The following is a 22,819-nucleotide window of genomic DNA, read 5'->3' as shown; positions in this document are numbered from 1 at the left end:
ATAGTATTACAGCTCTGGTTGTAATAAATGTGTGTGTTAATTCACAGATTTCTCTTGTGGCAAAAAGCAAGAAACACAATCTGTCCTAAAGAAGGGGGAAAAAACCCTTTATTTAAAATAAGACTGAATTGAAAGCAGCATTTAAAATTTCCCTCTCAGAAAACAAAATGCTTCAAATGACATTCAAAAAAAAAGATGTGGAGGTTTTAACGTTCACAACATGAACCTGATGACCTCAAGCCTCATGCCCTTCATTATTTACATCCACGTCTTACACACAGATTTAATGTACCGTAAATCGACAAGTGAAAGAAGAAAAAAACAAAACAAATGAGTTAAACTATCAAGTATTCTGAAGACAAGGCCAAAGCATCGATAATCATTCACAGTCCTCCAATAATACAGCAGATATTTCTACCATTCTTATTCTTTGGCTATTCTGCAGTGACCCCATGTGACCACGAGGGGGCATTCGAGCCTTATACAGAATGCCAAATCAAAGAGAAAGCAGCAGCGTTCATTTGAAAGTTATAATAAAGCATGCCTCTGTATTAATTCAAGTATATACATATCTCTAAAAAGTAAAACGATTATATAACGATTAAGTAATGATGATGATGGTGATGATGATAAACAGCAGTTTAAACTTTATTGCATGGCGAATAAAGTGAGTTTAAAGTGCACAGATGACCTCAGCGAGTCGTCAGGATGCACTCACGATTTGGCAGGAAAGAGTAAAACGCTGTGGATCGGATTATGAATAACAATCAACGACACTTCCTGTTTCCTTTTAAGGGAAAAAAGGGGCGGAGATGAGCGGCAGCAGCATTTGATTCCAACTGGGGTTGGACCCGATTTCCGGGCCAGAATAATGTAACCAGAAGCCTGCTGTGAAGAGATCAGAGAGCAACACTGCGATTCCCAGATTTAAAGCTGTATGATTGTTACAGGTGCAGAAACATGTTTAAACCTTACAGACCGCACCTTTAATCTCGTACATATGTGCACCTGCATTAAAATAAACTCACTAAAATATATAAAGCTGTATTGCTTACTGTTGCATATGCGTGTCAAAGTAAGTGTGTGTGTGTGTGTGTGTCAGCTACAGGTCATCAGGGAGCGAGCTCTCGGACAGTGTCCGCTCTCTCCTCTCACGAGTGGTCACAAAGTTCAGCAGGTCGATGGCTGTGACGATCCCAAACACCATCTTCTTCAGAGCAGATGAGCCGTCTGTCACGTCTTGAGAGAGACGGAGAGGAGAGAGAGAGACAGAGAGTGAGACCGAGAAGAGAGAGAGACAGAGCAGAGAGAGAGACAGAGCAGAGAGAGAGACAGACAGCGAGAAAGAAAGAAACAGAGAGTGAGACAGACAGAGAGGAGAGAAAGAGAGAGAGACAGAAAGAGCAAGGTAGAAAAAGAGAAAGTAAAACCATACTTGTTACTCGTCTATCAGTCGCATCTCACAAAAGCCCCACGCACTTTTACTTTAAGCAGCGATTAAACCCGCAGCAGCTTCCAGCGATCACAGAATAACAGAGGCCAGATAAAGCCAAGGGTGCCAATACTTTAATCACGGTGAAAATGGAGAGAACGTTAGGGGAAAACATTGTCAGACGACGCTAAAATAGGAGTTAAAACAGGAATATAGAGCTGTACGTACATTCTACATAGTGCTGTTACACCCTAGGTAGTGAGCACAGGTAGTGAGCACAGGTAGTGGGCACAGGTAGTGGGCACAGGTAGTGGGCACAGGTAGTGAGCACAGGTAGTGGGCACAGGTAGTGAGCACAGGTGGTGGGCACAGGTAGTGAGCACAGGAGGTGAGCACAGGTAGTGAGCACAGGTAGTGGGCACAGGTTGTGAGCACAGGTTGTGAGCACAGGTGGTGAGCACAGGTGGTGAGCACAGGTGGTGAACAGGAAGTGTTTGGGATTCAGCCTCACTGGAATACGGAAAAAAGTCAAATACAGTTCACTTACACTGGATCTGATCGTGCACAACCACGGCGAAGTGGTCCGTCTCCAGGATCCGGGAGAGCTTTCCCAGGTTATCTGTGAGATGAACCTACACACACACACACACACACACACACACACACATTTTTACAAAGCAATTATGAAGTCCTTTGAAGTTTGTACTTGTGTCATGTTTTGGCTACTATCCATCTGTCCTTAATCTCTGTGTGTGTGTGTGTGTGTGTGTGTGTGTGTGTGTGTGTGTGTGTGTGTGTGTGTGTGTGTGTGTGAGAGAGAGAGAGATTATATTTGGTTGTGTGTGCACAATATGCATATGTATAGCTACTCTGTGTGTGTGTGTGTGTGTGTGGTGCAGCTAACTAGCCAGTGTGGAGTGTGTGTGTGTTTATGTATGGTGTGTAATTACAGCCTGTGTGTGTGTGTGTGTGTGTGTGTGTGTTTTGTGTGTACACAGAGGTGTGTATGGGCACGTCAGCTTGCACGAATATCGGACAGTGGGTGTGTCAGATTCTGTTCAGATATTTATAAGGAACTCGATCGCAATTGTGCAGGATGGATGTTTTTAGGAAGTGTGTGTGTGTGTGTGTGTGTGTGTGTGTGTTGGTTTTACCTGTTTGAATTGCTTATACAGGACTTTGAAGACGGGGTCAGATGGACTGACCTTCCCGGCAAGTACAGAGGACAGCATGTTACCCAGTGTGACCATCCCCACGATCACTCTACACACACACACACACACACACACACACACACACACACACACAAGGGATTTATTTATTTATTTAAACATCTACATAATCCTTTGCTGAAATTCACATTTCCTAGTTCGCTCCACAGCACAGAGTGTGTGTGACAGTGCAGCTGTGAGTGAGAGAGAGTGTGAGTGTGTGTGTGTGTGTGTGTGTGTGTGTGTGTGTGTGTGTGTGTGTGTGTGTGTGTGTGTGTGTGTGTGTGTGTGTGTGTGTGTTCACTGGCTGAGTGTGGAGTGTTTTCGGGGAACTTGATCCTGGCAGGTCGTTTCTGTTTAATTTATGGCTTGAGTTCACCTTGAGTACCTTTGGTCATATATTTAGTATTCACCCCCTTGAACTTTTGGTCGTGGTCTAATTCGGAACTGAAATGGACTTAACTGGGATAATGTGTCATGAATCTACACAAAATAGCCCATCATAACTAAAAAATGTGTGTGTGTGTGGGGGGGATTGTAATCAGCAAAATTATTTACAAATAAAAAAAACCATGTGAGTGTCCAACACTGCTCATTACCCTGAGAAAGACCTCCACTCTGAGAAGCATGCTGGTGGTAGCATTGTGTCAAAAGTCATCATAATTTGCAAAACTATTTACAATGATGGAAAAAAAAAGTGAAAGAGCCCCATGCTGATCTTTACTTTGAGAACAAATAATTCCAATAAGTCCGTTTCAGTTCCAGGTTGCGACACTACGCCAGGTTCAAGAGGAGCGGTGAAGATTTCTTCACTGTATTCTGCACTACTGTAAACATGCGTCAGTGTACGCGTCGTGTATTCGAACGTACCCGGCCTCGTCGACTACCGGAGCCTGGTCGAACGACTTCTCCTTCAGGATCTTAATGGTGTTCTTAATGTTGACAGACGGCAGAACTGTTAGAGGGGCAGAGAGTCGCAGCTCCTGTAGGGTCAGATTCCACCACCTGCACCGGCGAGGCGAAAAGAGACCACGTTCCTTACATTCCTGACTAGAAATATAACTGAATACGTTCATTATTACAGACAACGTGTTCAGATGAATGATACGAATATCAGCTGCATAAATATCTTAATAATAAATAGGATTTTCATTTTGGAACAAGGCACGGTTGCCAGGTTCTGCAATAGAAACCTTCATAGAAATTCTAACGGTTTCCACTACAAATGCCATTACAAACCATTAGCTAACCATTAGAACCAAACCAATCATTACCGTATCCACTAGACATAACATGCCACCAATAGAAGCCAACAAATTACCAGTAGTGACCCAGAGGGACCATAGCAGTTTCCATTAAAGCCACTATGATTCCCATTAAAACCATTACAAATTCATTATAATACTATGTGTTTGTCTGTAACTATACCCAAACGTTTCGGGCTAGTTTCAAGTGGCTCATGCAACCCATGAGCCTCTACTTTAGGGTAAATCAAGGTGAGTGTTTGTTTGGGTTTTTTTCCACGCTCTGTAGCCGTGGCACGTTAACGTGCCGAGACACGTGTTGATCATCAGCGCGATCATCAGAGACCTCGGTGCCGAAGCAGCCGAATGCTGCCTGTTTTCCACGTCTTCTCTGGTACAGGAGTGTTTGTTTAATAAATCTGCTGTTCATCGTCGCGTGTAGGATGACGGAAGGGAGGCCCGGTGATCAAAGCAGGGACAGATGTTTATGTGTAAAAGTACAGTAATGTTTAAGGTCACATTTCAATTTAAAAAACAAAAAAACAACCCGAACATCATATTTACACAGTGAGAAGCTTGGAAATTGTTGCAGTATTTTATTACATTATTTGTATACATCTGTTTATCCCTATACGTTACATTTCCATTCCGAACGTGTGTGTGTGTGTGTGTGTGTGTGTGTGTGTGTGTGTGTGTGGGGCTCACCATGGTTTCTTGATCATCAGGTCCTCCTCTCTCAGAAAGCCTTTATCACACATCCACTTGTCGCTGAGGAACTTGGACCTGTGGAGGGAATTATACAGCACATGTACAGGATAAAACGCTCCGAGCCGTGCTCTGAAAGTAAAATAATCAACGATGGGAGTGCTGTGATGAGGCGGAGTTTAATTGAAGAATTATGCCATTTTTATCCATTTATAATTACATCTAATGTTGTTCAGAAAACTAGTTACTTCCTGTTCTAGCTTACGTTATAGCAGCTGTAAACAGCCGTTCCATCACCAGCCTTTCTTATTTCGCTCTCTCAGAGTTAATAAGACTGAAGATGTCGGAAAACGTAAACGTTACGGCTCCACCTCCGACGCTGGAGACTCCTCCCATAAACGCTACAGAACCAGATATCTGTTTGTTTTTAGCGGAGCATCTGCCGTACACGTCTCCGTGGATGAGCTGTTACTATGGTGACGATGACGCATGAGAATGAGCGTGTTGATATAAACCTGCCCTAATGTCAGAGCTGCGGTTAGAGAGAACTACTCGGCACCTTCCGACCAATCAGAATCCAGAACTCGAGTCAGCAGATGCTCACATGTAGTTACGCAGCGAGTCGGGCAGGATGACCACACAGCGCTGATCTTCCTTCAACTCCTTCGCCATCTTCATTGCTGCAGCCATGGCCGATCCCGAACTACCACCTACACACACACATTCACACATAACATACATTCATCTAGATCCATCTACTGTATTCATTCAACTCCAAAAGTATCGGCACCCTTCACGTATTCAAATTCTAACATATTAAATGTACGACACGATTGATATTTTAAGATTTATTTTAATGATTGAAATATTTTCAAATCGTAACGTGTTTAAATAGCGATTTGTTTTGTAAAAGGCCTGGTTTCAAAAGTATTGGCACCCCCATCCCAATTATTACCTAGCGACTAGCCCTGTGCTGACGAGCAGGCAACAACTCATTCGTGTCGCTTTGTACTGTGGGTGTGGCCACAGCACAAAGAAGTAGCGGAGATCGTCTGTTGAATAGGAAGTTGTATTCAACTTCCTATTCAACAGACGATGTCCGCTACTTCTTTATAGGTTTTTCTTCCCTTTTTGGAAGCTATTTTAAATTTAAAAGGTTTATAGATTTAATCCAGAGAATGAGATGGCTGTTACAAAACTGTTTGTTTTAGTGCCACTATCTTGTACGATCCATATTCAAGCCAAGCTTTAACCTCATGGCAGAGGCAGGCATGTTGTAGTCTAAATATCCTGGTACTGGAATTCATAATATAGCACTAATAACACTGACTGCGACCATCAACAATACATCTATATCTAGTAATACATCAGTATTTAGTCTCTATTTTTATACTGCTGAGAAACCGTGATCGGAGGTCTAATGTCTGTTTTTATCCATTTTTTGATACCTAGGTATAAGAGTCAATAAAAATGTCCACAATTCAAATAAATAAGTGCAGTTTATATCATTTTCTTTCAAAACAGTTGATCGGGTTTTGTTTGTTTTCCTGTTAAGTCTCTATTCCAGATAATTCCTAAATTGTTAAGCAATATATAAGAGATGCAAGAGATATTTCAAGGCCTTGGATATCATCATGGATTTCCTGAGAGCGATTAGGGAATGTACCGCACAGAAGTCCTTCCTGTCGTATGAGCATACGCGACATGTTGAAGGACTCCTCGTCGTTGGTCTTGCACCAACCGTCAACCACCTGACAAGCAGTCATCACATGATTACGCAGTTAACGCCGTCATTAACATTTCAAACAGTACACTACTACTAATAGACACAATGACGTAAAACACCGCTGTCACTCACAGATCGGTCCAGTACGGTGGGGAGGAAGTCGTATCCGATTCCCTCCACCTCGTACTGGGTCTTCTCGGTCTTATTCAGGTCCTCTGGCAGTGCTAGGATCGAGCCCACAGGGTCCACGCCAATAATCTAACACACACACACACAAACACACACACACACACACACACACACACACACACACACACACACACACTCTCTTTACTATCTGAAAAGAATAATTCTATATACAGTATACCTCAGCACAGAGACCCTCGCTCCGTTATTATACACGTCTACTGAATGAACGACTCGGTCATGTGACCCACTCTGAGAAAGATCGGTGAGGTGAATCTGAATCATTCGTTTCTCTCCCCTCTTCGATTCAGTGATTCTTTCAGTCATTCTCTCTTCTTTTACTTTTGTTCTCTGAAAGGAAGTGAACTGATCCACCTCATCACCTTTTACACTCTCTGATTCTATCGTTCTTTATTTTACTCTTCATTTTATTCTCATTCCTTCCGATAACTCTTTTTCTTATTTTCGTTCTTTCCCTCTGTTAGCTACTAAACGATACCATTTTACCCTTTCTTGGTCCGTGCACCTTTTCGATTTTCGTTTCCAAAAGAGATTTTTAAAAAATGAACAAGAAGAGTTATTTCAGAAAACAAACTGAAAACTCCGAAGAGTTGAGGCGAGTTGTGATGGACTGATCTGTGCTCTACCTTGACGTTCGGGCATTTCTCCTTCAGCTTGCGTGCGATGCCGGTGATGGTCCCGCCTGTTCCGGCTCCCGCCACCAGCATGTCTATTTTACCTGCAGACAAACAGCCAGGACGTCGTGACACCCGAAACACTACACACACACCTTCACGACCAGACGTGATTCTGTATGTATGATTTACCGTCACACTGCTTCAAGATCTCCTCGGCCGTGTTGTCGTAGTGAGCCAGCGGGTTGCCGGCGTTGCGGTACTGATCCAGAATGTGTGAGTTGGGGATCTCGTTCTTCAGGCGCCAGGCCACGCCCACGTGAGACTCGGGCGAGTCGAAACGAGCGGCGGTAGGGGTCCGGACGATCTCTGCGCCAAGAGCGCGCAGTACGTCCACCTGCGTTACACGTTAAAAACACACTGTATACACACGCACATCACTTTATATTAATTACATTTCAAAGATAATGATGGATGTGGAAATGGGAAAACTCCACATGCCCCGCCCCTACCCTTATAAACTGGTGTCCTTCATTTGCATACTGAAACCTAATAGGCTCGTTTATTCTATGATGCAATAAGGCTAGATCAGATTTTTCACTTTCTTTCATTTTTAAGTTTATGAAACGTAATCACCTTCTCCATGCTCATTTTCTCAGGCATGACGATGATGCAGCGATACCCTTTAACTGCTGCAACCATGGCCAGGCCGATACCTGAAAGTACACACGCGCGCGCACACACACACACACAGAATAAGGACCGGGAAGTGCACGGCAGTATCGAAACTGAGACTACCTGTAGGAGGTGTCCAAGTTCGGATGCACTGGGAACTGGGAACGCAAAATAAGAATCTGATCAGTCATGCTCACTTTATATTGATGTGTGGGGTAGATGGGTGTCAATACTTTGTGCACAGCAACAGATGGATGACAGTAAATAATTATCCACCTATAAAGTGACCTGATCTTCTTTCAACTCCTTCAGTGTAGCTACATATGATCGGTATATTATAGCCTACAAGTGAGCCCACACACAAACTCTCACACACACACACACACACACACACCTGTGTTTCCAGAGGTGGGCTCGATGATGGTGTCTCCGGGTTTGAGGATGCCGTCTCTCTCCGCGTCCTCTACCATACGAATGGCGATGCGATCCTTCACACTGCCTCCAGCATTAAAGTACTCACACTTACCCACTGCAAACACACACACACACACACACACACACACACACACACACACCGATCATGCCAAAAACGTCAATAACGCATCAATTTCAACGCTTTCAATACAAGGGAAGAGTAATCTTTATGAAAAACGTCTCTGCACTCATTTATTACTTGAATAACAACACGTCATACTTTTTTTTAAAAATCCGTTTTTAGTAACATTTAATGTTGCTTAACAACCGAGACGCAACTTACTTCCTGTTCTCACTTACGCAATAGCAGCTGTAAACAGACCTCTCTTTTTTTTCTCTTTCTTAAACTTAATAAGACAAAAAAATGGTCTCTTTTTTTTTTTTTTTTTTTTTTTTTTTTTTTTTTTAAACTTAAGGAGACTCCTTCCATAAAGGTTACACAAACATCAGATAGAAACCTGTTCAGTCTAAACTAGGTGACATTGAATGTTAAAAGGTTAGGTGTGCAGCTCGTCTGACCTGTTTAACCGTCTTGACTGAATACTAAAGTGAGTGCACCACATACAGCAGGGATGTCCGATCTTATCCGGAAAGGGCCGGTTTGCGATGCCACACCTGAGTCTACTGAAAGACAGGATCAACTGATTAAATGGGCGGAATCAGGTGTTGAAAACCTGCTCCCACCCCGGCCCTTCCCTGACATACAGGATCACAGCCACTTTAAACACACTAATGGATTCCGGCTCGCTCCTCAGGGGGTTGGATTCCTGCGAACACACACTGGGCCAAATGCGCTTCGTATTTCAGGTCGGTCCAGAAGTCAGAGAAGTCATGAACGCAGGAGAAAGAAGGTCAGATTAATACACAAAGAGGTCCTGAGTTACAATGAAAGGACACTTGTGTGAGGCTAAAGAGCAGGATTTGGAAGCATGCGCTCGGGTTACGCCACCGCGAAGCAAGCGCATCAGATAAAAAAACCCCGCTGTCTTGTAAAAGTCAACGTGAAAGGGTCAATAAGGGGTCAGAATGAGGAAAGCCTGGACTCCTGGTAATCTGCTTACACTGATTTATCCATTCCTGCTCTGTTTATTCAACACCGCAGCTTTTGTTATTGATTCTCTCTCTCTTTTTTTTTTTACGATGCTAATAATGTCCGGAGACGTTATCGAGCACTGAACGGGGACATGTTTAGCATTTCGGTCAAGATATCCGAGCCGCTTCCACACGGTACGGATATATAGAAGCATTTGAATACCGGAAAGCTCATCGTCACTGTTGAGGTTGTGATTTTACAACCCCGATTTCCAAAAAAGTCAGGATGCCGTGTCGAATGTAAACGAATTGCAGATCTCATAAAACCCACGTGTTATTCACAATAGAACACAGGAAACATATCACACCTTTAAACTGAAGAAATGTACCGTTTTAAGGAAACAAAAACAAGGTTATTTTGAATTCGGTGGCCGAAACACATCTCAAAAAAGTTGTGACAGGTCAGCGAGAGGCTGGAAATGGAAATGTTACCTACTTTATCTATAATTTTAAAATAATAACTGTTCCAGTATCTATGGATAGAGTATTACTAGTATTCCTAGATTGATTGGTAATGAGTATTCCAGTATTTATTGATGGATTATTTCAGTATTCATTATTTAGAGTAATCCAGCATATATTGGTAATGAGTGTTTCAGTATTTATGGTAGAATATTCTAGTACCTATTGCTAGTGTTCCAGTGTTCCAGTATTTATTATTAAGAGTATTCCAGCATTATCCCAATATTATTATAGCATTCAGAGTAATATAATACTACTACTAGTAATAGGTTCCCCATGCTCCCTGGGATAGGCTCCAGGTTTCCCCGTGACCCTGAAGGAAGGATAAGTGGTATAGAAGATGGATGGATGGATAATAATAATAATAATAATAATAATAAACAATATTTTATATAGCGCCTTTCCAAGTTACCGCATTCCTGTATTTATCGATAGAGTATTCCAGTATTCCTATATTTAACGGTAAAGATGTATTCCAGTTTTTCCTTGAGCTTTTGAGGAACACAGTGATGTGCAGTACTCACTCTGACACATTTTTAAATCACCTTGGCAAGTCAAGCTTAAATCATAACATGGAAAAAACAGAGACGTGGCCTGAGCCCAACTTAGACTGGATTACACGTGGAGGCGGGGTGGAGTCTTTTACTTACCATAAGATAACCCCAGGAAATGTAGAGGATAGCTCATTTAAATCTTTCCACGGTGGGAAAGATTCCGTTATACCCTGTAGGAAAAGAGTTCGGAAAGTGCTCGATCTTTTCTACCACCTCCCATCAAAACCAAACTGACATCAAGTCCGAGTTTAAAGCACAGAACTCCTGGGTGGTTAAGGTGAGTTTCTGAGTTTGTAGCACAATCAAAGCCACGGATATGGTTTTCACTGCAGGAACTTTTTCGGGAAATCTGGAATGTTTTCAGAGTAAGAACCTTTTCAGGAACTCAGGAAAGTCTTCCTGCAGGAGCCTTTTTAAGAACATTTTCACTGCAAGAAACTTTTCAAAAGCTCTGTAATATTTTCATTGTAGGAACCTTTTCAGGAACTTAGCAAAGTGTTCATCCCTGGTACCTTTACAAAAAATCTGTAACATGGAGGAACCATCTTGGTAACTCGAGAATGTTCCTGCAGGAATTTCTTTAGGAAGTCAATTTATTAAAACCGAAGGAACCTTTTCAGGAACTTGGGAATGTTTTCACTGCAGGAACATTTTCAGGAATTTGGGAACCTTTTTTTTTTTTTTTTTTTTTTTTTTTTACTGCAGAAATCTTTTCAGGGACTGGATAAAGTTCTCAATGCAGACATCCAGGACATCGGAAATGTTTTCACTGTAGATACCTTTTCAGGAACATTTTCACCAAAGGAGCCATTTTCGTAACTTGGGAAAGTTTTCACTCTAAGAACCGTAGGAACTTGGGAATGACTTCCTGGAGCAACCTTTTTAGGAACTCAGGAACATCTTCACCAAAGCAGCCCTTTTGGATGACATGGGAAATTTCTTTCTTCAGGAGACATTTTCAGGAACGTTTTTCACTGCAAGAACCTTTTCCGTAACTCGGGAAAGTTTTGACCTTTCGCACCTTTTGATGAACCCGGGAAATTCTTCCTTTAAGAAACGTTTAAGGAACTCAGAAACGTCTACACCTCAAGAAACAATTCGGAAACTTAGGAAACTCAGGAAGGTTTTCACTGATGTAACCTCTTCAGGAACTCTGTGGGTTTAGGTACAGTACTTGTCCTATTCAGGGACATTTATTTATTTATTTTTGTAGAAATGGTCAGGTGACCTATTAATGATTGCACAGGAGATATGATGTGTATGAAGTACGTGTGGAATGTTTTTGGTATGATGACTATGTGGACATTGTGTTTTAGAGCATTATGATTATAATGATGATGATGATGATTTTGTGTCTCTACAAAGTTCAGCATGTTGACTAATTCCTCTGTTTGTGAACTTCACTGGGTGAGATACAGGGGAGAAAGCATGACTCAGAAGTCAGTGGTTAAGAAACAATCCTGTAAAACTGCAAACTCACTGCTATAGCACTCATACTCACAGATCTCACACTTCACCCCGAACATTTTGGGAATCTTGTTGATGCGGACCAGTGGAGTGTCTCCGATGTGTCTCAGGATGTTGGGCATAATGCTGGGAGTCTTTGTCCTGCAGGGAAAACGAGCACGTTATATCATCTATACAGTGCTCATACTCACTCACTCACTCACAGTAAGCGTTTTATCCCAGTAAGGGTCGTGGACGATCCCGTGACTGCGAGTCGGGAATACATCCTGGTTTATCCAGTGCTAAACCCTGCATTTTAATTAACTTACTGTAAAATCAGACGTTGTGGTGTGATGATGGTGTTTAGGACCTCACCGTGATTCAGGACCTTGCTATATACCATCTAAAGTGAAGAAAAAATAGCGTTTAGCTGATGAAACCTTCCTCACCATCCTGCGTGGATGTGAGGAGAGACCGTGTTCAGATCCCCGAGCTTCCACGTGCACCTGCTGGGCAGATCTGGACGGATCCAGGTCCTCTCCATGACGCGCTCGTTCTTCTCCTCTTCCTCCTCCGCGCTGTTCCGGACCTGGTCCTTGCCCTTCGGCATGCCGTCTTCGTACAGCAGGGACATCTTGTCGATGGGGTGAGGGGAGAGCGACTCTGAGGCAGGCAGGCCTGAAGGCATGGCTCGGCTAGTGGGTGGAGAACAAAAACAAACAAACAGACATCTGAGGCAGGTGATGGAGGTATCACAGGTTATGTCCAGGTTATGAACAGTTGTAGAAGAGCTTTGGCGATACTCACATTACAAGCTTCTTTGTTCAATTCTGATTTATTTACGTGTCCACACAATTCCGGAAAAATAAATAAGTCCGATCTGAGTCGCAAGAAAATCGGATTCGTGTCACATCAACCTGGCCAGGTGTACGAAGGGCAACATGGGGCATAATTCATGAGGTGAACAATTCAGGATTCAATAATTCAGGAACAGTGCAAAAACAATACACACACACACACACACACACACACACACACACACACACACACACACACACACAAAGAGCTGCACAAGTTTGTGTATATGAGCGTATTTACTGAGAATTGAGTCACAGTGAATTATTCGCTTTGTTGACTTTTCCCTCACCCGTGAACTACACACACACACACACACACACACACACAGACACACAGACACACAGACAAAGTGTTTTCACATGCCTACATGCTCAAAACAGTGCCAGCTGGCTCTTACTGTGTTTAACGTGATGGAGCATGTTTAATGTGTGTAAACAAACACACACACACACCAAGGCCGTTCCACTGTCTGACATTTTCCAGGACTTTCAATTTCAATAATTTTTTTTTAAAAATATTTAAATAAACTTTAATAACCTTTCTATCACAGCACTGTTGAATTCTGGATTCTGATTGGTCAGAAGGTGTTAATTAATTAATTCTCTAGCACATGATTTATAGAAATGCACTCATTCTTAAACGTTAGAGTTTCTACATTACCGGCTCGTTCACAGGGACGTGTACGGCAGATGCGCTGCATAAACGTTCCACCACGTGTGTAATTGTTGACACGGTGACGCTTTCTTCAAGTAAGGAGACGTTTACATAACGTTTATGGAAGGAGTCTCCAGTGTCAGCGCCTTGTAACAGCCAGAGGCGAAGCTGCGACTTTAAGATATGTTTTCCGGCGTTCTCCGGCCTTTAACAGCATGACACAGAGGGGTTTATTCCTTACAGAAGTGTATACAGAAGCATGATTTAAAAGTGCATTAAAGATCTTGTCTTCCTGTTTGACCAGACGAAGGGACGGATTCTTTCTGTTTTGGTTTGATCAGGACGATAAGGACGTTTTTATTTTGTAATAATTGTATAAAGGAAGCTTACACACTCATCTGCAGGAAGTTAAGTACCCAGTTAACATACACCGGGGGTTTTAATGGAGACATTTTAGAAAAGAAGGTGCGCTAACTGCGCTGAATCTGGCTGACGCAAGACAGAAATGAAGGAAGTTTGACGAAACCGAAGCATCTGACCTTTTCTTTAGTCAGGATCGGAAATGAATCACTTTCGCAAGTAGTGTGAGTACCAAGGTGACTGAGATGTAAAGAGGTGAAAGAGTCAGAGCGCAACAGACATTTGTACATTCATCTCGAGGAGGCGTGTTCAAAAAATAAGGACATAATGATAATTAGTTGAGGTAGTTTTATTTTTAAAAATTATACGTATATACGTATAACATGTTAGAACAAGAGCATTAATATAAACCTGCTCTACTGTCAGAGCTGCTGTTATAAAAAAATGAATCGACACCTTCTGACCAATCAGAATCCAGAACTCAGCAGCGCCGAGGTGTAACATTTTTAAAATCGTCCGCTCGGATCTTCACCCCACTTTTTTTAAAATAAGGTGATCGCAGGCGGTCTTGATGTCACGTGATGCCATTCCACACGTACTCACAAAGCCGAGGCTCGTGGATTCAAGACCTGAAGACTTTCACGTCCTGTGTCCTTTCCCCTTCGGTGAACTCAGGTTTGACAACTGAAACGTGCATTTTAAGGCTAAATAAACATTAGCTCAATCCGTTCTGTCTCGAAAGATATCTGAACCTATTTCAGGCAGATAAACATGTTTTGCTTCTGCTTTGAAACGACGTGACACAATAAGCGAAGTCAAGGCAGAACGGACCGGTTTTACACGGAAATATCTGCTCAGTGGTTTTTGTTTTGTTTATTGTTTGTTTCTTTAAACACCGTTATCTACACGAAAGTCGTGCATTTTGGATCGTTCTTTCATCCTGAAAGTCACCTTAGCGCCCTAAAAACTGCCTGGTGAAACAGTAGGTCTTCTACACCCTACACAGTGCACTTCATCTTCCAGTAAATTTAAGGGAGGTTCAGGGTTCAACATATTATTAGACACACAAGCCATTTATCGTTAATAATAAGGTTTTATTAATGTCTTTGTTATTAATATAAACGTTTAGGACATAATCAAGTAATATTATAATCGAATAAAATGTAGTATTTGATACTGAATTACATTCAACTGAATCATTTTTAAAGATGCAACGTGTCAGTAATTCTAAAGTGTCTGTCTCTTAATCCAATTATATAATATTACTCTATTATATTATAATTCAGAATGTAATATTTGATTCTTTCCACTCATACGTACAATGGCATGCTGTAGACTAGGATGTAAACAATAACAACTAATGTTTACTGTATATTGTAGGCTATTAAACAGCTAGTTATGGATAAATACATGAAATCTAATTAAAAGTAGTGACTTGAGATAGTAAGAGAAGATCATTTCAGTTCGGATGACACTTAGATTTATTTATAATTATTTAAAATATTTGGAATAATAACAGTTTAGCTGGCTTTACTGATTAGGATTAACGCTGAAATGATCCTCAGGTAAGATGATGCAACAGACCTGTCCGTGATAATGACTGCGTTTTTATTTTTTTCCTCCTAAAAATAAAATCGATACCTTCCAAAAATAACAATAATAAATAAAAACAATAATGTAAATTATAACCGGCCTAACCGGCTGCAGAGCAGCTTTATCCTCAGTAGGATTCATGCAGTATTACAGTATTAGAGTCAGATACACTGATGCTGAATGCCGTTGCTATGGTTTCGTATCTAAAAAAAAAAAACAAAAAACAAAAAAAAACCTTAAAAAAAAACCAGATAAAATATGAGGTAATAAATCTCTATCAGATTTTACACCTACCTCAGTGGTGAGTAAATGGCGCTGAAGCAGGAGAGCTGTGTGATTTCAGTGCGTATCCACCTTCACGCGCACACACACGCGCACACACACGCGACATTCCTTGAGCAGCAGCTCTCACATGCTTAAAGAGCTAAATCTACTGGCCAATCGTCAGGCGGTGTGTCCTTTTCTCCGCGCGCTGATTGGACACGGCGGGGGTGTCTGTTCCGTCCTCTCAGCCAATCAAAATGCGCTTATTTACTTATTTATTTATTTATCCTCCCCACCGCGTTACGGATTTCCGGGTTTGTGTTTCGTATCCTGAGTTACTGCACCTGCTTTTTAACTTTTAAATGGAGATTTAACTTTTTAAAGTTAACTTTTTAAAGTTAAATCTAACTAACTAACTAACTAACCAGTCAATCAGTATTTTTTGTGTGAAATCATGTTAAAGCTGCAGTGTTGGATTATGACGCAATATCATGAGTAGTTTGTAGCTGTTTAAAAAATCTGATTGCATGGTCAGGACGGATCCACCTTATTTTCTGTTACAAAAATACATCAAATAAATAAAAAAAAAAACAATAAAATACAATAGACTCCATACACAATACAACTTTAACCAGGATAAAGGGGATTATAATGTTAATTAAGAAAAAAAAACAAATCCCATCCCGAGCACATTCCCAGTGTTCCCAGTATACGGTAGGATTTCATGAGAGAACCACGATGCATGCGTGTTAAGTTAATATCCTACTCACTCTTTCTGTTATTACTATTTCCACACGTGTTAAATGATCCAATAAATGTGTTTAAAAAAAAAAGGAATAAATTTCACAAGAGTGACCGACACGTTTAAATTATTGTCTGATCACGTTGCGGACTGCACTGCCGACATCATCATCGACTCTGAACTCACCTCAAAGTGAAAGTTCATTGCTTTGAGCTTGTGATCGTGACCCTGGAGTCGGAGTGCCGAGGCGAGGAAACCAAATGACCACTGTTAAGTTAGCGTTCATCACTATTTAGCTCGCGGTAATGTTAGTGTTAATGTTAATGTTCCCATGACCTTTTTTGAAAGCTAACAATGACGTAGCATGACAGCTGTTCACCATGATGAGTGGGTTAACGTTAACTACATTTAGAAAGTGATTTGGACAAGGCAAATTGTAGTAATTAGCATTAGGAGGATGGATTACCACCATGTTTCTTCATGTATTGGGTGAATGTTAATGCTGAGTAACAGGTGCAGACATTCGCTGGCTAACAGAACGTAGCTAGTTCAGTAATGTCAAGGCCAAAAGTTCTTCGCGAGGTTAATGTGACACAAAGAGATTATGGGGGTTACGGTAGGTTGTAATGGATTCCTCAATCACTGTAATGTTTTGTTAAATTAATTAGGTTGTGCAAAAAAAAAAGGGTGGTGAGGTGCTAAAGGCTGGAAAATAAATATTCGCCAGCTAGCTAGATTTTCATGGTGAATCTACAGTGCCATTTTGTTCATTAGGAGATTGGAGGTCACATTTCTAAAATTACACCGTTTGGGATTCTGTAATGCAATTTCTCAGTTAATGCCCAAAGGAATTTGTCCATATTTTGTAGCTAACATCTAACCAACACTCTTTTAGCTCTTTTACAGCTTTTCAAACGGAAGGGAATGGGACTTCCTGTCTTCCCAGATGGCAGGGAGATTTATAAGAAGAACATCTGCCAAATGTTTAATGATTTTAATAAATATCGCCCGAATTTCATGCGATTGTCTGTTTTATTTTGTGAGCATTTTAGTAGAATTCTAGCATACACACAAATAGCATTTTAGGATAATTGTAGGGGGGAAAAAAGTATAAAGAATATGTCTGTGTTATTTTGTGTTATTTTTTAACACATCTTTGTGTGGAAATGTTTAACACGCAGCATGTGTTAAATGTACTATCACGCTGATTGTGTTGAAAGCAGCACAAAATGTTAACTAGACATGCAGGTGTGTTACAAATTATCACATCTGTTTTAAGAGCGTGAGAATGAGTCTCCCATGTAGACCAGGTGGCTCTAAAAAGTTCCGTAACAGTAATCCATTTGACTCCAGTGGTTTAATCCCAGTTTTATGAAGCGACAAGAATGCTTTGTGTGCACAAAAACCCCTAAAACAACACACATGCATTGTGGCTCTCGTGTGAATGCGTGCCGGAGATCTATGCGGAAGTGAAGATATTTTGTGAATAAAGACTTAATTTTGGTCTCATTTTCGTCTCAGGTTTCATTACAAATGTCTTCATTTGTGTTCTGAAGATGAACATAAGTCTAATGGGTTTGGAACCATGTGAGGGTGAGTAATTGATGACAGAATTTAAATTTTTGGGTGAACTAACCCTTTAACATGCTGCCAGAGTGTTTTTTCCCCCTAAAAATAAAATGTCAAAACAAAAATAAATGAAGAACAGATTCCTCAAGTTTAATACCCTCATATAGACGAAAAATTAGCTGATCCGATCACTCAGCTGCTTATTTCTAGCACTAACATGTCAACAAAAATCTGATTACTGAAATATAATCACACATTCGCTTTTAGAATAAAGCTGAACTGATTGAATATTCAGCTTTTAAAGGGAGTGAAAAGAGCTACTCTGATTGGACAGCAGCACGCATAACCACACCTCTTTATGATAAATGTTTTTAACAGTTGTGAAGTTTTATGCCATGTCACTTTATCACAGATTAGTTTTCTGGACAGAGATTAAAGAAAGTGTTTTAACCCCTTAGAGGGTGTTATTAAGGGGTGACGTTGAGATTTAATCAAACTGCTGAAAATGTTTATTTTTATTTTTTTTATTCATGAGGCATATTTACAAGCGGGAAAATTTGTTGGTTGGTCTATGAGCAGCTGTGGCCCAAGCTCGCCATCTGCTGGTCAGTGGGTAGTTGTGCAGTTGCTTTTGATGGTAGTAATTATAAGATCTGCAGAAGTTCTAGTCTGTTGTTCAAACAGTAAATGGATTTTAACAGTAAAAATCCTTGTTTTCTATTAATATATTTATGCTGTATAAACTGATGGAGCGTTAATGCATGGAGAGTGTTATACAGAAAAGTTCAAGAGAAATCCTGTGTCAAAATCATTTCCTCTTAGATATATTAGCATATACTGTATATATGTTTTCCTTTAATGACTGGCACACCCTATAGCACCACACTGAATATTTATGAGATTGTCACCTTTAGCACATGTGCGGAAGAGGAGGGTGATAACGAGGAAGAGCAGAACTGATTCAAACCAGTCGTGCCTCACGTTATCATCGTCCTGCAAGCCTCACAGCAGAGCAAAAAGATGAACTTCAAGGCAACTTGCTTACTATATTGTTGAAAAAATCCGTCACAAACTGACCAATGAATTCAGAGAAACAACAACGAAGCATAAACTCCTCTGTCCCGAAGATGTCGGACACCTTTAAAGTTAGAGCTTTACCTCTGAATGTCCCAGACTACAGATGCTTCCAAATCTCTCCCTACTCAGTGGGAAGTCACTGGAATGGCAGCAAGGAGGCGAAGAAACGGCGTCTGAGCACTTCTTATATTGGTAAAGGTGTGCCAAAACTTTGTACACTGCAAGAGATGGGGTATGATCAGTAACTGGGCCTGGGCATCACTGGAACGGGCATCACTGGAACGGTTCTGCGCTGGGTGGAATCCTATCTCTCTGACAGATCCTTCAAGGTATCATGGAGGTGAGGTATTTCTGAAACTCAGCAACTCACAACTGGCGTTCCACAGGGGTCAGTTCTGGGTCCACTCCTCTTTTCTATCTACACTACATCTCTACGGCAGGCGATTGAGTCTCATGGCTTCTCATATCATTGCTATGCTGATGACACCCAGCTCCATTTGTCCTTCCAGCCTGACGATCCATCCGTCTCTGCACGCATCTCTGCTTGCCTTTCAGACATCTCAGTCTGGATGAAGGAAAACCATCTTAAGCTTAACCTGGCAAAATCTGAGCTTCTCGTCATCCCAGCCCGTCCCTCAATCAACCACAACCTCACTGTACAGCTCGGCTCACTCACACTCATGCCAACCAGGACGGCCAGGAATCTTGGGGTGATTCTTGATGACGGCTTGACCTTTGCAGACCATATCTCAGCAACTGCAAGGTCCTGTAGGTTCATCCTTTACAACATCAAGAAAATCCGACCCTACATCACCAAACAGGCTACACAGATTCTAGTCCAGGCTTTTGTTATCTCTAAACTGGACTACTGCAACTCCCTGCTTTCAGGCCTCCCAGCCAGCTCCATCAAACCCCTTGAGATGATTCAGAATGCTGCAGCGCGCCTGGTCTTCAACTAGTCCAAGAGAACCCATGTCACACCCCTCTTCATCTCCCTCCACTGGCTTCCTGTAGCTGCCCGCATCAAGTTCAAGGCCTTGATGCTCACCTACAAGACCTTGTCAGGAACAGCACCCTCCTACCTCAACTCTCTCCTGAAGGCCTACGTTCCCTCTCGCAATCTGCGATCGATTAGCGACCGACGTTTAGCAGTTCCAACCCAGCGTGGCGCAAGGTCCCTTTCCAGAACCTTCACACTAACTGTTCCTCAGTGGTGGAATGCACTTCCAATCTCAATCCGGACCACAGAATCTCTCACCATCTTCAAAAAACAGCTAAAGACCCACCTCTTCTATGAACACCTAACCAACTCATAATAAAAATAATTAAAAAAAAAATTCACTTACACCTCTACTCTGCACTTTGCTTCTTCTGGAATTCAATTAATAGATCTTGTATGGTAGTACTTCTTGTATTGTTCTCTGCTTGATATATCGCTTTGCTTGTATCTTTCTCATTTGTAAGTCGCTTTGGATAAAAGCGTCTGTTAAGTGAATAAATGTAAATGTAACTGTACAGCTACTAACTGACCTGTACTGACATGACAGATACTAAGTGTAGCTTATCTTAACCACAGATGTTTCTGTTTACCGTCTGACGCAGCACAAGAGAGCAGACTTTTCCCAGAACAGTCACATTCAGCCGAGATCCTGAGAAAATGTGTGTATTAAAAAATTCTACTGTAAATAAAGAAAAGACTGAAGTGTACGTCACTCGAGTCCAGAGCTCTAACGGCTCAAGTCCGAGTCAGAAACATGGGATTAATCACGGATTAAGATCTTACTATTTTTTTTTTTTACTTATAATTTTTCTCCCAAATTTGGCCACCTGCCAATTCGCACCCACGAGCCAGTTCTTCTCCATCACACGAGAGGGTGAAGACTAACACATGCTTCCTCTGAGACACGTGAAGCCAGTCAACCGCAAGAAAGTGCTATCCGCCCTCTTCCTCATACATGAGCTCACAGATGCCTACGATTGGCTACTGTCAGTGTGATTGACAAGAGAGAGAGGGTATGTGCCCCTCCCACCCAGAGAGCTCATAACCTCCTACTCATCGCTTGATCGCTTGATACTAAAGTGGCACAAACCGAAGCCATTTTACACACTTTTAATATGAATGTGATTGTGTTTATTTAAGCCTTTACATCACAGATCACACATCGTACCTGCAAAAGACCCATATGGACATGAAACGAAACATTTTTCTACAATTACATTATTAACGACCAACATTTCGAATTAAAGACATCATATTAACCCACGTGCAGTATGTCATGACACATTTATTTTAAATCAAAGTCTAAATCCAGCTCCAGCAGCCTCGATGACTTTCCACACATCAGTGGATGCTGGACACGGTGTGTTCTTCAGGGCAGATCAAACAGGGCATGAAGCTGTGGGTACGATGCCTACATGTCTGAAAACAATAACAACCAGGAGCAATGATAACCCGTACCAGGTGTAGAAACAATGCTGAAGACTCAGCAGTCCAACGGAGTGGTTCATCAAAAGGACAATCAGTTCTGCAGCATTTCAGAGAAATAAAGTGTCTGTTTATATGGAATTGTGTTGAATTATAATCAATGTTATTAAGCTGTAATCTTAATTACAGATCTAACACAGACACTCCCACTCCAGATCACCAGATGGCACCCTTGCCTGAGTTTTCAACTGCTTCCTCTCTGGCCTTCTCACTTCCTGCATCACCATTATATAAATCATATACTGTGACAGTACGTACTCAAGTCGATGAGGTACCTATTGCACGGCTGTTACAGTACGTACTAATCAGTATGTATGTGTAGTATGACTACATCCGCCATGTTGGCGTTGTCATGTGACATTCGACGGCATCATAAACATCCTAAAAAAATCTTCAATGGGCCAGATTAAAGCAAGCGCACTAACGGCGAAACGCTCATCAGGAAAGAGAACTGAATTAGTAATGCAATGTGGTCGGCGGGGTTAACAGGCTGAGGTACATCCGTTGCCGTTAGCTTGGCCGGCTCAGGCACGATGGAGGTCACAAAAAAGGTTTTAAACGCTGTGAGTGACGGCTGTTTTCTTTATTTAAAGTCGACAATTTATTTGGCTATTGTTAAACAAGACACGTTTAACTGAGGTTTAATACATAAAAAGAGCCGACGTGCTGTCTTCTGCCATTTTTTTTTCTTCTGAGCTCGTCTGCACCAGTCCCGTTGCATTATGGGATTATGATTTTTGACTTGCGTAGTGTCCATCGGTTGCACCCCGCTAAATCTCGCCGTGTATTTCTCGCCTACTGAGAATTCAGACATACCACCCCTCTGACGTACTGCGTCTACGTAGTGTAGAACGCCATTTCGGACGCATCCGTGGACTTTTAGGTTAATGTGAAGTCATGCAATTTTGCGTCTTATTAACTTCAAAAGAGAGAAAGAAAGGCTGTTGAGGGAATGATTGTGTATAGCTGTTATAATTCAAGTAAGAACAGGAACTAACTTCTTTGCATAGCAGTAACTGTAACTGTAAACGGATAAATAGTACAGTGCCTCATTCTAGTTTTGGCAAATTGATGTGGTATATGAAGAATAACACACTTGAGGATGTGCTGTTCTAGGAAAATGATCAACTTCTTGTAATGGTTGCGGATGATTTTATGGAACAGTCCGTTGTAAAGGCATCTGATTCACCAGTTTAGACATGGTACGTTGTAGGCGTGGCCAAAAGTGTCATCTCTCTCAGATAGCTGGAGAAATGTATTTTAGTGCTTAAATAATTTCACGACAAGTTTAAAGCCACGCCCCCAACCATCATTTACATCACTGAAGTTATTTCCAGGATTACAATAAAAAACAAACAAACAAACACACACTGGC

General features: G+C 41.5%; 1 protein-coding gene across 2 annotated transcripts; it reads right to left on the bottom strand.

Annotated features, from left to right (window-relative positions):
* Positions 1-83: 83 nt before the first annotated feature.
* LOC108266313 (cystathionine beta-synthase-like protein) lies at positions 84-15,756 on the bottom strand. Of its 2 annotated transcripts, none has more exons than XM_017469422.2 (15): positions 15,602-15,756; positions 12,292-12,537; positions 11,898-12,004; positions 8,209-8,343; positions 7,776-7,855; positions 7,332-7,536; positions 7,152-7,243; positions 6,451-6,576; positions 6,259-6,343; positions 5,197-5,302; positions 4,593-4,670; positions 3,514-3,648; positions 2,587-2,695; positions 1,980-2,064; positions 84-1,239 (listed from the first exon to the last, which is right to left on the bottom strand). In XM_017469422.2, the coding sequence occupies exons 2-15, from the start codon at positions 12,528-12,530 to the stop codon at positions 1,103-1,105; spliced, it is 1,719 nt and encodes a 572-aa protein (XP_017324911.1). In that variant the 5' UTR covers positions 12,531-12,537; positions 15,602-15,756; the 3' UTR covers positions 84-1,102. The 2 variants fall into 2 exon arrangements, with proteins under 2 accessions (XP_017324911.1, XP_047012247.1); XM_047156291.1 differs by lacking the exon at positions 15,602-15,756 and adding an exon at positions 12,650-12,759.
* Positions 15,757-22,819: the final 7,063 nt, after the last annotated feature.

Source organism: Ictalurus punctatus, chromosome 6 (assembly GCF_001660625.3).
Source record: "Ictalurus punctatus breed USDA103 chromosome 6, Coco_2.0, whole genome shotgun sequence".
Lineage (NCBI taxonomy): Eukaryota > Metazoa > Chordata > Actinopteri > Siluriformes > Ictaluridae > Ictalurus > Ictalurus punctatus.
Note: the sequence above shows the minus strand (reverse complement) of the source record. Positions and strands in the feature narration are given on the sequence as shown.